This window comes from Alexandromys fortis, unplaced genomic scaffold (genome assembly GCF_014885135.2).
Source record: "Alexandromys fortis isolate MF-2015 unplaced genomic scaffold, M_Fortis_MF-2015_v1.1 scaffold_25, whole genome shotgun sequence".
Classification (NCBI taxonomy): domain Eukaryota; kingdom Metazoa; phylum Chordata; class Mammalia; order Rodentia; family Cricetidae; genus Alexandromys; species Alexandromys fortis.
This window is the reverse complement of record NW_026067904.1, coordinates 4,177,415-4,192,669: the sequence shown is the minus strand read 5'-3', so window position 1 is coordinate 4,192,669 and position 15,255 is coordinate 4,177,415. Positions and strand designations below refer to the sequence as shown.

The 15,255-nt window shown below is 42.2% G+C and overlaps 1 protein-coding gene across 3 annotated transcripts in view; it reads left to right on the top strand.

Moving 5' to 3' along the window:
- The window catches only part of Sap130 (Sin3A associated protein 130), a 70,579-nt gene that overhangs the window by 13,500 nt on the left and 41,824 nt on the right, over positions 1-15,255 (top strand). For all 3 annotated transcript variants that reach the window (XM_050135091.1, XM_050135092.1, XM_050135089.1), the window contains exons 4-12: positions 833-991; positions 2,013-2,124; positions 3,226-3,350; positions 5,858-5,982; positions 10,040-10,187; positions 10,313-10,403; positions 10,588-10,692; positions 11,950-12,091; positions 15,078-15,199. In XM_050135091.1, the coding sequence (XP_049991048.1) occupies positions 833-991; positions 2,013-2,124; positions 3,226-3,350; positions 5,858-5,982; positions 10,040-10,187; positions 10,313-10,403; positions 10,588-10,692; positions 11,950-12,091; positions 15,078-15,199 (1,129 nt within the window). The remainder of the gene's footprint in view (positions 1-832; positions 992-2,012; positions 2,125-3,225; positions 3,351-5,857; positions 5,983-10,039; positions 10,188-10,312; positions 10,404-10,587; positions 10,693-11,949; positions 12,092-15,077; positions 15,200-15,255) is intronic.

Below are 15,255 nucleotides of genomic sequence, written 5' to 3'. Positions count from 1 at the left end.
AAGAGTTGCACTGAGCCACAGCTGAAGGCAGCTAGCGCTTGTAGCAAAGCTAACAATCTTAGTTGTGTCCTAGGATGCTCCTTCAACTTTTCCTTTCTGGCTGTCCATTCAGACTCCCCTGTAATTTGGGGCTTTGCTATGCTACAGTAATAGACTGTGCTGGGCAGTTGTAATCACAGGACCTTTTCTGTTACCCATTGTTGCTGTTGTTGTTGTATTTTTATGGGGTTGATTTTCTTTGAAACACAGTATGATACTACAGTCCAGGCTAACCTGGAATTCTCCATGTAGAAAAAGCTAGCCTAAAACTTCTGACAGTTATCATGGTTCTGCTTCCCAGTTGCTGGGATTACAGGTTTGTTCCACCATATCTTAACTTTGTTACATAAATGATAATTGTTCAGCTTGCAGACATGCTAAGTGAGCTTTAGCCTGGCACTCTCCAATAGCTGATTCATTTGGAGGTATCTGAGCATGTTGCTCTGTGTGTTAGTAAATTCATGTTTTGGTTACTGAGAGTTCTGTCTGCTTCTGCCCGACTGTGTGGAAGACAAGGATATAGTGTGAGCAGTACAAATCTGGGCTGTAGGCCCAGTTCTGCTTTGTACTTGATGTGGGGCTGAGCGAGACGTTTAGTCTTGTTTGTGCACTTCTTCCTCTGTACTGTAAAAAACGCCAGTAGTTGTGCAGAGAAGCCGTGCCGCTGACAGGAGAGCATATGATAGCTGTCTCATCGTGTGTGCCACTCTCCAGATTGGATTTGTGCTGTGAACGTGGAGTGCAGCTCAGGAGCAAAGCTATTGACGTGTCTCCTGTGCTCTTCTGCTTGCAGCCGCCGCCGAAGCCCACCATGCCTAGCCGTCCCATTGCTCCTGCTCCTCCTTCTACCATATCACTTCCCCCGAAAGTTCCAGGACAGGTTACTGTCACTATGGAGAACAGCATCCCTCAAGCTTCAGCCATTCCGGTGGCAACAATCAGTGGACAACAGGTTATTTTTCTAGCCAATTTGTTAGTTTTCTAGCTACAGTCTCCAGCTGCTGATGATTATGTATGGAACTCCAGGGTACATTAGGCACTGTCCTAAATAGTTAAGTAGTTTCTGATACCCACAGAGAAACAGTAGCATTGAAATCAAAAGGAGTAAAACCCAGGCTGCTTAGTGGGTAGGCTGTCTCTGCTGAGCATACTATGGCAGGCACTGCCTTCACTGTAAGATCACAAATACATTCATGTGCAGTCCATGTCCTAGAGGTGTTCAAGTGCCCATGTGCTTGATTAGAAGAAACAGCACTGAACCGTTGAGAATACCTCCCAACGGTATTGTTGGGCGTATCCTGGGTTTTCTTGGAGGTTGGTAGATGTGTGTTTGGGGCTGGCAGGTTCCCTCAGGTAGCCTTCTAATTGTGAGCATTTATTTTGAGACTCTTGTTTTAACTTGAAATTTGTGTTTTCAAGAAGATTAATATTAGAAAAAGATGCCCCGAATTATTTTCAGTTTTACATCTTACTAAGCAATCTCAGAAATCCGGGGCTGTCAGCTGAACTGCACTCATGTCGGTGTGCTGGGATGCTTAAGGGATAAGCTGAAAACTTAAAGGCCATATCTGTTGGATACTAACTGACATGTATCTAGAAATCTTCAGTAGTATAAAGAATAATGGATGCAAAGACCTAAATAAATAAATGAAATAGAAAGATGGGCATAGTGACACGCACCTTTAATCCCGGCATTTGGGAGACACCTTTAATCCCGGCAAGAGGATCTCTTGTGAGTCTGAGGCCAGCCTAATCTACAGAGCAAGTTTCAGGACTGGCAGAGCTACCTAGTGAGACCCTGCCCCCCCCCCCCCACACCCACTTTTGTATGCTTTTGCCCTGGAAATCCTCAAAACTGCAAAAAGGGAAAAAAACTGTAAAGAACAAACTCACCCAATTTGAAGGAAACTGATCTGTGTAGATAATGGCTAAGACCATCCATGTGAAAATTGCATTCTCTCCTGTTCTTCTAGGGACATCCCAGTAACCTGCATCACATCATGACGACAAATGTCCAGATGTCCATTATCCGCAGCAATGCTCCCGGGCCCCCTCTTCACATCGGAGCATCCCACTTACCTCGAGGTAACAAACATTTTGCTCAAATTCTGGAACTACTGTAGCAGATGCACATTTGATAGAAGGTGGGTGACAGAATGTATCATGTACAATGTACACTGTCACCCTAAAGTCACAGAGCAATAGAGATAAACCTAAAACAGTACAGATGTTAACATGGTCTGTTGTGTGCTTCTTAGAAAAAGTTTCTGTGTGTAGACCTACAGCAAAAGAAATTTTTGCTGTCATTCTGAGACAGTCTTCCTAAGTAACCCTGGTTGATCTCAGACTTGCGGTCCTCCTAAGGCTTCCTCCTAAATACTGATTACAGGTACACACCACCACTCCTGGCTGTTTTGTGTTGTATTTGTGACAGGGTCTTGCTGCGTAGCTCTAGTGGGCCAGGAACTTGATAGCATGCTGGCCTTGAATTCACAGTAGTTGTCCTACCTCTGCCTTCTTTTACTATGATTACAGGTTTGAACCCACTCCTGGCTTCTAATATTTTTTTTAAGTTTACTGAAAATGTTTTAAATTTTGTAATATTCATTGCAACAAGATTGTAACTTATTCTTACAAGTAAGTTAAAATAAGCTGAAATAAATTTAAGACATCTTAACCTTGTATTAGAAAGTGAGACTGTTGAAGAAAACCAGGCTGACAAAACCAGCTTTGCTCAGACCTAGCATAGCACAGCAATTCCCAGCTTATCTTCACTGACTCTAAGTCTGCTATCAAAGCTACCGTAGTGGAAATGCCTTTTAACAATGCTGATGTCTGCACTAAGGGAACAAAGGCAGCATGAGGAGGTGACATATTACTAGTGACTAAAGTGTTGAAGCCTTAATCAGAATCTAGGCAGCGACACTCTACAGTGCCACTCTGCGGGCACCAAACAAGACTGTTACTTGTATCCTTCCCAGTGGCAATTTAAAATACAAATAAACAATTTTTTTAAAAAAGGCTCAAACTTAATACATGTTTTCCTAATTCTCTTCATAATAAAATAAGAAGTATCCCTATATAGTATCCTGGAGCTGAAAAATCCACGTGCTGCCAGATTTTAGCAATTATGCGTTTCCTATGGCAACAGTAACGTGTCTATACTGATAATTTTTTTCTTTTCAGGTGCAGCTGCTGCTGCTGTGATGTCCAGCTCTAAAGTAACCACAGTCTTGAGGCCAACTTCACAGTTGCCAAATGCTGCTACGGCCCAGCCAGCAGTACAGCACCTCATTCACCAGCCAATCCAGGCATGTTGTGGGTCAGGGACTTGGCCAGCAGGCTGCAGTGCTTTCCCCTAGCTGTTACTCTGCCAGACCTTGAGGGAGCCCACGACCCCACAGCTGAGTTACTCCTCTCAGTTGAGTTTTCAAGGCTTTGAATAGTTTGGAGGATGTCCTTTGAGCAGGGCAAGTGTAGAGCAGGGATCATAAGAATTCATTGGGAAAGTAGTGAGTGAGACAGCTGATGCTAGAAAGGTAAAGAGGGACCTGCACAGTAGCAAGGAAGCGGTGGCTGTAGATAGTGTTCAGTGAGGACTAGCTCAAGTGGAGAAGGATTGTAATTTAGAGAGAGCTGTGAACACCTAAAAGTTTTATATACACTTTATGCATATGAATATATGTTTTTTTAGCCAGTTCAACTACTAAATGCATCTCTGGTAGTACCCACCTTCCTTTTTCATATTGAGAGTCTTACCCAAGGCCTCTTGCATGCCAGGCAAGCGCACTAGTAGCTAACCTACACTTGAACCTCTTTTAATTCCAACTTCTATTCAAGGAATTCTGTAGTCTCAGTACTAATAGAATTATTCTGTATCAGAAGGAGATGCAGGTGCAGAAGAGACGGATGAGCAGTTACGAGCACTAGCTGCTCTTCAGAGGATCCAGGTCCATTCTCAGTACCCACATGGTGACTAACAACCATCTGTAACTCCAGTTCCAGGGGGTCCAATGCCCTCTTCTGACCTCCACATGCCCTGTGTGCATGTAGTGCACAGACATTCGTGCAGGCAAGACACCCATACACATAAAATAAAAATTGTTTTAAAATCTCAAAGGAAATGTCAGAAAAAGTAAAGAAGGAGATTTAGTGGTGTTTCTAAAATAAGTACTCTAAGATGGAGAGTGTGAACTTGATTTTGTAGATAGTAGAGACTGCAACTTGTGATCAAGTAATCTTAAGATGCATCCAGCTTGGTTACATATTGAAGGTGGAAATTCTAGTACTTTCAGGGGAAAAGGCGGTAGTATTTGTGACTTAGATGGTCTTTAAAAAGCAGGTGTGTCCTTGTGTGATAGGGCATGCCTTTAATTTCAGCTCTTGGGAAACAAAGGCAGGCAGGTCTCTGGGATCCAGGCTAGCCAGACCTACAGAGAGAGACCCTGTCTCAAAAAAGAAAACAAAAAGACATGGTTTGGCCATGTCTGTGATCTCAGCACATGGGAGGTAAGGCTGAGAACCAAGTCACAGAACTCACCTGTGGGGGAGAAAGAAGGAGCAGTGGCCCTGGTGTGAGGTGGGCAGCTGTACATAGCAAGAGCAACGGGTAAAGGCAGAGGTTAAAGTAGGGCAGGTAGGTGGCTCTGCTGGTAAAAGCACTTGCTGCCTAAGCCGATAACCTGAGTTCAGTTTAGACCTACATGCTGAAGGAGAGAATAAGTTACCCTCTCACGCCACACTCTGGAGTACAGTAACACATGCATGGGTTATACATGTATGCACACATACAAAACGGCTAGAAAGTGTAAAATACGTTTTTAAAGGATGGGCAGAATATGGTGATTAATTGCATTTATAAAAATCAGGAAAAGGGTGAATCAGGGCTCGGGCGATAGGACTAGGGACAGTGGACAAATGGTTGATGCCATTATGGGGCTCCTTTTTCAGATTTTGCACACAGACAATAACAAGGTTAGGACTAAATATTTGTATGAAAATGTAGAAGGCGTCTCAGCACCTGAGGCTTTCCCCCTTTCCCGCCTTCACTCTTGTAACATACATTCCTGTCGTCCCATTTGCCCGGAGTTGTTGGCCTCATAGGCTCTCTGGGGAAAGCGCTCGGATGTATGACATTTTAAATGTCCACTCAGCACCATAGTAAACTACAGGGATGCTGGGCCAAACAGCTAAATCCCAGTTTATACTTCTTTTACTATAGTTTTATTAAAAAGTCATGGACTATCTAAACAAGGTAGGAGCATTTGGTTGCATTGAAATAGCCTCCCTATGTATTCCTGGCCTGGTCTCAAACTAACAAATACCCACCTGTCTCTGCTTTCTGAGTGCTTGTACCACCACACTCGGTATAAAATAAGAATTTTCCTACCTTTTTAGCGGTGCTGGGAATTGAACCCAGAACCTTGATTTGCTAGTCTTCCATTCTGTTGCATGTGTCCTGCTCTAACATGTGCGTTCTTTCTCCCACTCCCACCCCTTTGCTTTTTGCTTTTGGAGATAGGTTAGGTAGCCCAGCTCAGCTCAAGCTCAGTTCTCTTAGCCTCTCAAGTGCTAGGATTATAGGCATGTACCAGAGTTTCTGGCAATTGGGTTTGTTTGGGTTTATTTGTTTTGGGTTTTGTTTTGTTTTTTAAATTCTGATCTTTTTCTTATAATAACATACCCAGAAAAAATGTCCATCTGGGCACAGACATACTCATCTGGAGGCCAGAGTTTCAAAATTAAGTTTCAGTGTTTGGTTTGCTGTTTTTATTCTGCTTTTTGCTTTAAGTAAAGTGTCTTTTTCTCTCCTGTCTAGTCTCGTCCACCTGTGACCACCTCCAGTACGATCCCTCCTGCTGTAGTAGCAACGGTCTCAGCCACCAGAGCTCAGTCCCCTGTCATCACTACGACGGCAGCGCATGCCGCTGACTCAGCACTAAGGTATCTGTAGGTGTATATATAGGGGCTGCCCTGCCATTCCCCTCTTGTTTGCTTTCCTTCCTTCATTTAACTCTGTAATTACAATGCTTTCTAAGTCGTACTCTAGATCAGGGCTTCTTAAACTTTTTTCAACCAAGAAATTTTCATATGACCCTGTATATATAGATATAAAAATAAGTACAGAAACCAAACATATACTAATAATAAATCCTAACAAAATATATTTTAAGGTGCTGGAGATACTTCAGCAGTTAAGAGTCCTTGTTGGAAATGAGTGATCGAATGCTTGTTGCTCTTCAGATGACCTCAGTTTAGTTCCCAGGACCCACTAAGTTAACTCTCCAGAGCCTGATGCCTTTTCTGGTCCTCAAGGGCACACACACACACTAATTTTTTTCCTTTTGGTTTTTCAAGACAGTTTCTCGGCCCTAGCTGTTCTAGAACTCACTCTGTAGACCATGCTGCCCTCGAACTTAGATTTGCATGCCTCTGCCACCCTGAACGCTAGGGTGGCTTGCACCACCACCATCCAGCAATAAAAATAAATTTTAAAGAAAAAAGTGAAATGTATTTATTTTGAAGCAGTTCTTTAGTATAAACATAATTTCACCATTTATTAAAGATCATGTTTCATCATGAAGTAAGTTTCAATACTAAGGAAGTGGATGTGCTTATTTATTTTTGCATAAGGAATTAAATGTTGGCTCAGTACATCCTCAAAGCATCTTCAACGTTGTACAGAGTTGATTGATACTTTGGTTTTATAATTGTCAATACTAAATGCCACTATATAATATAAACAATGACAAATATATTTAGGGCAATTTGCAAAATTGCTGGAAATTCTATTCTAGTCTTGTAATTTATAGCCATAACTCATTTTGGTTTTTGGGCTTTTAGATTTATTTTGTTTCATGGGAATGACTGTTTTGCACACTTGCACATTTGTGAATGGAGGGGTGACTGCCACAGCATATGTGGAGATAGAGGGCAAGCCAGTGTCTGTTCCAGCCTTCCACCTACTCTTCCTTCTTCTCAGCATACACCAGACTAGCTGGCTTTTCATCTTCCAGCAGTTCTCCTGCCTCTGTCTCCCATCTCTGTAGGAGCACTGAGTTACAGCCAGCCAAGCTCTATCTTCTGTGTTTTTGTGAGGTCAGGGGATTCAAACTCAGCTTCTCATCTTGCACAGCCTGTGCTTTTCCACAGAACTGCCTCCCTAGCCCCTGCAATGGTTTTGGTGCTTTTCCTTGTTACTCTTCTCTCCCTTCCCCCACCACATCCTGTACTCTTCATGCCTGCTAGTTTCTTTTCCACATCAGGTCACATGTATGCTATTGTCCTTCCTTGCTGTAGCCTCAAGACCTGCACACTTGTGTCCCGCAGGGCCGGGCGGTGGTGGCGCACGCCTTTAATCCCAGCACTCGGGAGGCAGAGGCAGGCTGATCTCTGTGAGTTCGAGGCCAGCCTGGTCTACAGGAGCTAGTTCCAGGACAGGCTCCAAAGCCACAGAGAAACCCTGTCTCGAAAAAAAAAAAAAAAATTTAAAAGCGAGGATCTGCAATTGGGAATGTACCTGTCGTTTGAGTCTAGGTTGCCTCGCTTAATAATTTCTAGTTGCATCCAGTGCCTTGCAGATGTCATTTTTCTTTATTACTAAATAAAATTCTGTGTGTATTGTGTACTACCTTTTTGTTATCCATCTGTTGATGGACTTCTAAGCTGACTTAATTCCTTATAATTATGAGTTGAGCTATAATAAACATAGCTATACAAGAATCTCTGTGGTAGGATAGGGGTCTTAGGAACATGTCCAGGAGGGGATTAACAGAGTCTCATGGTCATTGTAATTTTAGTTTTTGAGAAACCTCTACCCTCCATTATTCCAGTTTCTACATCTGTCAGCAATAAGGTTCCTCTTCCTCCACATCCGCATCAGCATTTGTTACTTTTTTCTCAGGCATGCTAATCAAGCAGTCTAACACAATATACTTTAGAGACGTCCTAATTTGATATTATATACTAAGGAATGGTAAGAAAATACTTTAAATCTTCATTTTCCATAATGAAACCAATATGTTTCTGTAAGAGCAGAAACCTTTGTATGTCCAGTAAAGCAGTGCCGTCCTCAACATACTTTTTTGAATAGGAGCCAGACCATTTCAGGCCTTTTTCATTACTGTTGCCTGGCATTAGCTCACAGTAGTGCAAAGTGCAAGTGTTGTGTGCTCAGAGGGCTGAAGAGAGTATTCTCGGGAGAATCAGCATTCATCTAGACCAAAGGGAATATAAAATCCAAAAGAAAAAAGTTGCAGATACAAGGTGTATCTCTTGCTGCAGACAAACTGCGAGCTGCATAGGTACATGGGATGATTGGAGGTTTGCAAGGGATGCTAGGAGACTTAAGAAATTTACAGGAGCCAGGTGCTGTGGTGTACCCTGTCATCTTAGATACGCAGGAGATTAAGGCAGGGGATTACCTGAATCCAGGAGTTTGCGACTAACCTGGGTAACATAGAGATCTTTTTAAGAAAAATTACAGAGCCAGAGAGGTTAGATCTGGTTACTGAGGGATGATTGTGAAAGCTTTTTGTTAGTGAATTTGAATTACTTTAGACTTGTTTTGATTATTTTTAAATGTGTATATCTGTGTATGGATATGTGCACATGAGTGTGGGTGCCTGCAGAGGTCAGGGTATCAATACCACTAGAGGTGGACTTACAGCAGGTGTAGCCCACCTGACAGGCGTGTTCATAATCGAGGTTCCAGGTTCCTGCCTATTCCCTTTGATGTGCCAGACCAGTGCCCGGACCTGCAGAGGTTCCAGGTTCCTGCCTATTCATTCCCTTTGATGTCCCAGACCAGTGCTCAGACCCACAGAGGTCCTGGCTTAGGTCTACTCCCTTGAAGATCCCAGATCCAAGTCCGGACCCTCACGGTCTCTGGCTCAGGCTCTGGCTCACTTGCTCAGTGGTTACTCCCCTGTACCTGTTCCAGTGGAGATCGCTGGCTCATTCCTGGTCTGCCAACATCCTGGGACTGGATTGGCTCCTGGCTTCTGCTCCCATGGAGCTTGCTTCCTCAGGCCCACTCTGTCCTGGTTCAGTGGTGCCTCAATTCTTGAGGCATAAAATCATATACCCCACCCCACTGGACTTCATATACCCCTTTTCTTTGAGAAGTCAACTTTAGTCTTTTACTATTGTTGCAATTTTAGTAGCTTGCTACCAGTGAGTCTGGCATGTAGTCTGTGTTTGAACCCCTTTCATTTGTTAGTCAGTCATAACTGTAAGTTTGTATTTGAGTAAGGTTTTTCTACCTATACAGATGTTATAAAACTAGGGAAAAGGTCAGTACTTGAAGTATCTGCATAAGACTAGTTATCTGGAATGTTTCCTTAAGAAACTCGTCAAAAATTCATAGTATGAGAGCTTCATTGTCTTTGAATTTTTCCACAGATAAATGTAGTTGTTATAAGAATATCCATTCAAATATCAGTTAGTAAGAGTACATCCAAAATCCTGGAACTTAGAAGGCAAAGATCTCAAGTTCAAGTGGGGTTACAAAGTAGACTCTGTAAAGAGCAAAGACCTCCGATATAAGTATTAGTAGAGCCCCTGCCCAGCATATTCAAGAACCCCTGGGTCCCATCTTCAGCATGGGGTTTGTGGGGGAAGGGGAGTGGCCTCAGTCCCAGAACCCACATGGTAGAAGGAAAAAAACAAGTTCTTCATGTTCTCCAACCTCCACACATGTTTTGTAGCGTGTATGTGTACATACACAGAATACATGTGTAAACTGCATCACGGACTTAGAACTAACTTACACATTTTTGGTATTTATTGCTACTATTTGAAGCAAGATGACCGCCACAAGAGAGAAACCCCGGGGTCATTTATTTCATTGGTAAAATTGAAGACCAAGTATTATTTTTAACTATAAATTCGACAGAACTGCGAAAACAAAGTTTGTATGATCAGAAGAACAAGATGCCTTGACTACCTTTCTTGTGTCTGTGGACACTTGTAAATCACGCAGTGCCTTCTCTCCCCACAGTCGGCCCACTTTATCTATCCAGCATCCACCATCGGCGGCCATTAGTATCCAGCGGCCTGCGCAGTCTCGCGATGTGACAACAAGAATCACACTACCTTCTCATCCTGCGTTAGGGACACCGAAACAGCAGCTCCATACAATGGCTCAGGTAAAATCAGGGTGAAGAACCGCCGGGGGATGCTTGCGGATAAACTTGAGTCACACCGACTTGTTAAAGGGCCTGGCAGTGTGAAGTGTTCTTGTGTGTAACTGTGTCCTGGGGTCCCCTCACAGAAAACCATCTTCAGTACTGGCACACCAGTGGCTGCAGCTACAGTAGCTCCTATTTTGGCAACCAACACCCTTCCTTCAGCAACCACAGCTGGTAAGTAAGTGGTCCTGCTCTTTGTGCCAGGCAGAAAGGAGTGGTGAGTTCGTTTTTGTTTTTCACTTTTCCCCTTCAGAAGAAAACTCTTCCCTTTCCCCAAGAGCTTTCCCTGGGTTTTAGGAGTGTGTAATGCGAACAGGGAGACTACTGTTAAGGACTCTTCTTTTTACCCTCCTTTCAGGATCTGTGTCGCACACACAAGCTCCCACAAGTACCATTGTTACCATGACAATGCCCTCCCATTCATCCCATGCTACTGCTGTGACCACCTCAAATATCCCAGTTGGTAAGTGTTGTACGTGTTCACACAAAAGCCTGTGTGGAATTTCCAGCCCATATGACCAGGCCTTCATGTCAGAGGTGGTAGGATTGTTTTCATACTGTTGATTTTCGAAGCAACTCTGAATTTGACTTTTGTTTTTTTAGGGTGTGTGTGTGTGTTCAATATATATATGTGCATACCAACTCATTTTTTGGAGACAATGTCTTGTCACTGAACCTGGAGCTCACTAATGAGGCTAGGCTCATTGGCCATTGCACCCCACGAGTTTGCCTGTCTCTTGTCTTTTCGGTGCTGGGATTGCAGGCACACAGTGAGTGCTATGCCCAACTTCCTACATGGTTTCTGGGGATCTAAACTCAGGTCCTTGTGCTTCACAGCAAGTCCACACCAGCTGAACTGCTCCCAGCCTCCAGAGTTAGATTCTTATATTTTCATTTTAACTGACTTTATTGAAAGCACTGATTACAGATGAGCCTTTCCTTTTTTACAATGTCATAATCAATTTAGCTTGCTTCTGCATCATCTATTGTCTTTTAATAATTTTTTTGTTTTGAAATTACAATTACATAATTTTTTCCTTCCCTTTCCTGCTTCCAGCCCCTCCCATGCACTCCCCTTGCTCTTTTTGAAATTCTTGGTCCTGCCAGGCTATTGTGGCGCACATCTTTAATCCAGCTCTTAGGAGGCAGAGGCAGGCGGATCTCTGTGAGTTTGAGACCAGCCTGGTCTACAGAGTTAGTTCCAGGACAGCTAGGGCTACACAGAGTCATGGCCTCTTTTTCTTAAATAATTGTTACATATATACATACACGTGTACACACACACATACACAGTTTGCTCTATCCATATAATGTTACCTATCTGTACACAAGCTCAGGATTGACTGACCACTTGGTACTGGATAATCAGTGGTGGGCGGGAGGTCTTTCCTGCAGAAGATTGTTTCTCCTTCTCTCAACATTCCCCAGTTACCAGGAATTTTGTTGTCTAGGGTTGTTACCCCACAAGTTCCCCCCTTCCGTGTGTGCATGGCCTTTGGTGTAGCCCTTGTCCAGTCAGACAGGTTGATGATGAACTAGCTAGCTCTTGTAGACCAGGCTGGCCTCAAACTCACAGATCCAGCTGCCTCTGCCTCCCAAGTGCTGGGATTAAAGGCGCGCGCCACCACCGCCCGGCAAACTGTTAGCATTTTAACAACAATGCTAGCCATGTTTGGCTTGCCAGTGGGTAGTAATGGAATTGATGGTTTACTGTCTGCAGCTAAGGTGGTGCCCCAGCAGATCACACACACTTCCCCTCGGATACAGCCTGATTACCCTTCGGAGCGGAGCAGCCTGATTCCCATTTCTGGCCATCGGGCCTCTCCAAATCCTGTGGCCATGGAAACCCGAAATGACAACAGGTAGGAGGCAGTGTCTCAGTTACTCTTCCTTTCGCATCTCAATATTTGCTTTTACAGATTTTCCCTTCTGAAAAATAATAGATTTTATAATTTCTATGTTAGTGTTAGAAAATGTATATTTTTAAGTTTTTATCCTTGTGGTGGACATTCTCCTATCACCCATTTCTCTGTTTTGTTGAGTTCTGTTTTGTTTCTGGGTTTGGTTGTTTTATTTTGTTTTGTTTTTTTAACCATTTTTTTAAAAGATTACATTGCAGGATTATAACCTTTATTGCTAAGTTCTTATGTTTGTTTCTCCTAAAAACAATGCATTCTTGTAAGCAGTTGTGGATAACTGAAACAGTTGTATAGCTCCATCCTCCTTTTGACATCTTCAGAGCATTGATAGACCAGTTATTTGGTAGAATAGCAATGTGGTTTTGTCATATTGTTTCCTCACAATTAGATTGAAGTTTTACATTTTAGGAGCTATATGATCTCACCATCAGAGAGTACGTGCTAGCTATTAGTCCTGTGATTGGCTAGATTAACAATAATTAGTTAATGAAGGTGAGGTTTTTCATCATTAATATTCAATTATAAAGGCACTTTTTTGTGAACAATATAAGGAAATACCTTAGGGTTTTTGTTTTGTTTAATAGCAAAGAACTTTATTCAGAATTGGGTATGCAAAGTCAGTATACTGCAAGAAAACAATGAACTCAAGCAAGATGCTTTAGAGCCTGAATGAAATACCAAGACTGGGGGGTGCCGTGGCGCACGCCTTTAATCCCAGCACTTGGGAGACAGAGGCAGGTGGATCTCTGTGAGTTCGAGGCCAGCCTGGTCTACAGAGTGAGTTCCAAGACAGCTAGAACTGTTACACAGAGAAACCCTGTGTCAATAATAATAATATAAAAGTACTAATAATTTGAGACTGAATAATTTTCATTCATTGTAGTATTTTTAATAATTTGTGGCTGAATTAAATATATTTGCAAAGTAATGACTTTTCTGTTGTTTCCTTCATACTTTTGTAGAAGTGAAGAAGCTTTTCTACATACAGCAGTTATTTGTTTGAGTTTTTTTTTTTTTGTTTGTTTGTTTGATTGTTAGTCAGCCTGAGCTTGTGAATTTAGGTTTATTAATTAATAGGATAAGGATTTGGTTTTATTCATTGCTGTCATTTGTTTAGAGTTCAAATGGCCTCCTCCTTTGGGATACTCTTAAGACCTTATCTGTGGGGCTGGAGAGGTGGCTCAGTGGTTAAGAGCACTGCCTGCTCTTCCAAAGGTCCTGAGTTCAATTCCCAGCAACTACATGGTGGCTCACAGCCATCTGTAATGAGATCTGGTGCCCTCTTCTGGCCTGCAGACACAGTACTGTATACATAATAAATAAATCTTTAAAAAAAAAAAGACCTTATCTGTGGGTTTCAGCATCTTCCTTGTGTTCTAGTCCTCCTTTATTTTCTACCACACTATGTATCCATTGAGCTCGGGTGTCTGCTGTTAGCCGAGGGCCTTGGCATCATTGGAAGCCTGCATTTCAGCTCTAGCCAGGCTTTGCTCTAGATTGTTCTTTCGTGCCTTTACAGCAGGCACAAGTGAGTGCCATAAAAACAGAAGTATTTGAAAATATACCTCCAGTTCAGCCACATTCCATATTTGTATTCCTTTCCTCACAGTGTAAGTCTTTTAGGAATACCTAGTTTTATTTAATATAGTACTTTTATATCTATCTACCTAGCTAAATGTTCTTATGAGCTCTAAAAGTTTATAGGTTCTCTTAGATTTCCGATGTAAACATTTACATTCTATTTACAAATAGGCAGAACAATCATTTGTTTCCTAGAGCTTTTTAAGGTTACTGGGATGGCTCAGCAGTTGGGAGCTGCTGCTCTTCTAGAGAATCTGGGTTCAATTCCCAGCACTCACATGGTAGCTCACGGCCATCTGTAACTTCAGTTCCAGGGAATCCAAGACCCGCTTCTGTCCTCCAGGGAACTGTGTGCACATGGTGCACATACATACTTGCAGACAAATGAAATAAATAATAATAATAAAATTAAAGTGCAGTGTTAGTTAAAATGGTGAGTGCCCTGTCTTTTCTAGTAGATAGTAAATACTATCTCCAAAGTGATAAAACCCCCCCCCTTTTTTTTTTTGATTTTTTTTGAGACAGGGTTTCTTGGTAACTTTGGAGCCTGTCCTGGAACTCGCTCTGTAGACCAGGCTGGCCTCGAACTTACAGAGATCCTCCTGTCTCTGCCTCCAGAGTGCTAGGATTAAACGTGTACACCACCACCACCCAGCTGATGAGTAAAATTTCTATTCCTATTTTAAACCTTTCTTTCTGGTAACGTTGATTGAGGTGGACTTGACACTGTGCTTACTTTAGTTTTATGTAGAATTTTTCTTTTTTGGTCTAATCATAAAGAATAAGATGTGTTTATCATCTTTTCTCATACTTTCCCTATCCCTTTTTGATATCAAAACAATATTAAGTTCAAAAAACAAAGTAAATCTCATTTCATATGTTCTTGTCTCTGAGCCAGTTTCTGTAAATTAGGTTTATTTGTTTTATGCATGTTTGATTAAGGTTTCTACTGTGTTTCCAGTGGAATTGATCAGGAAAGGTTTTCGCATTCTGAGTGAGTTGGATGATTGATCCATTAGAGATGGGATCTTGCTATGTTACCCAGGGTCATTTCAAACTTCTTTCCATCTCCTGACATTTTGCTTTTTAGTAATTTTTGGTAATTCTCTTTCTCAGAAAAGTCAGTAATTTTTCTTTAAAATCACCCACAAGATACTGTTTTTTTTAACATTAACATAGGTACAATAGTAACTGTTTGCAGTTTCTTGGTTGTGTCCTTTGATGTAAGGTTGAGGCAGTTGGAAGATGCTCTATGATGCTGTGAAGATGTCAAGAGGATCTGGGGGACAGGATCGTTTGAATTGAAGAAAATAACTTTTATTTTGTATAATCTGTGCTGTGTTTCTAGACCTTCAGTTCCTGTTCAGTTTCAGTACTTCTTGCCAACTTACCCCCCCTCTGCATACCCACTGGCTGCACACACCTACACCCCTATCACCAGTTCTGTGTCCACCATCCGGCAGTACCCAGGTAAGCTCCACTTTTACGAAGACTTTACACGTTGTCATTTTTGTCAGCAATGAGAA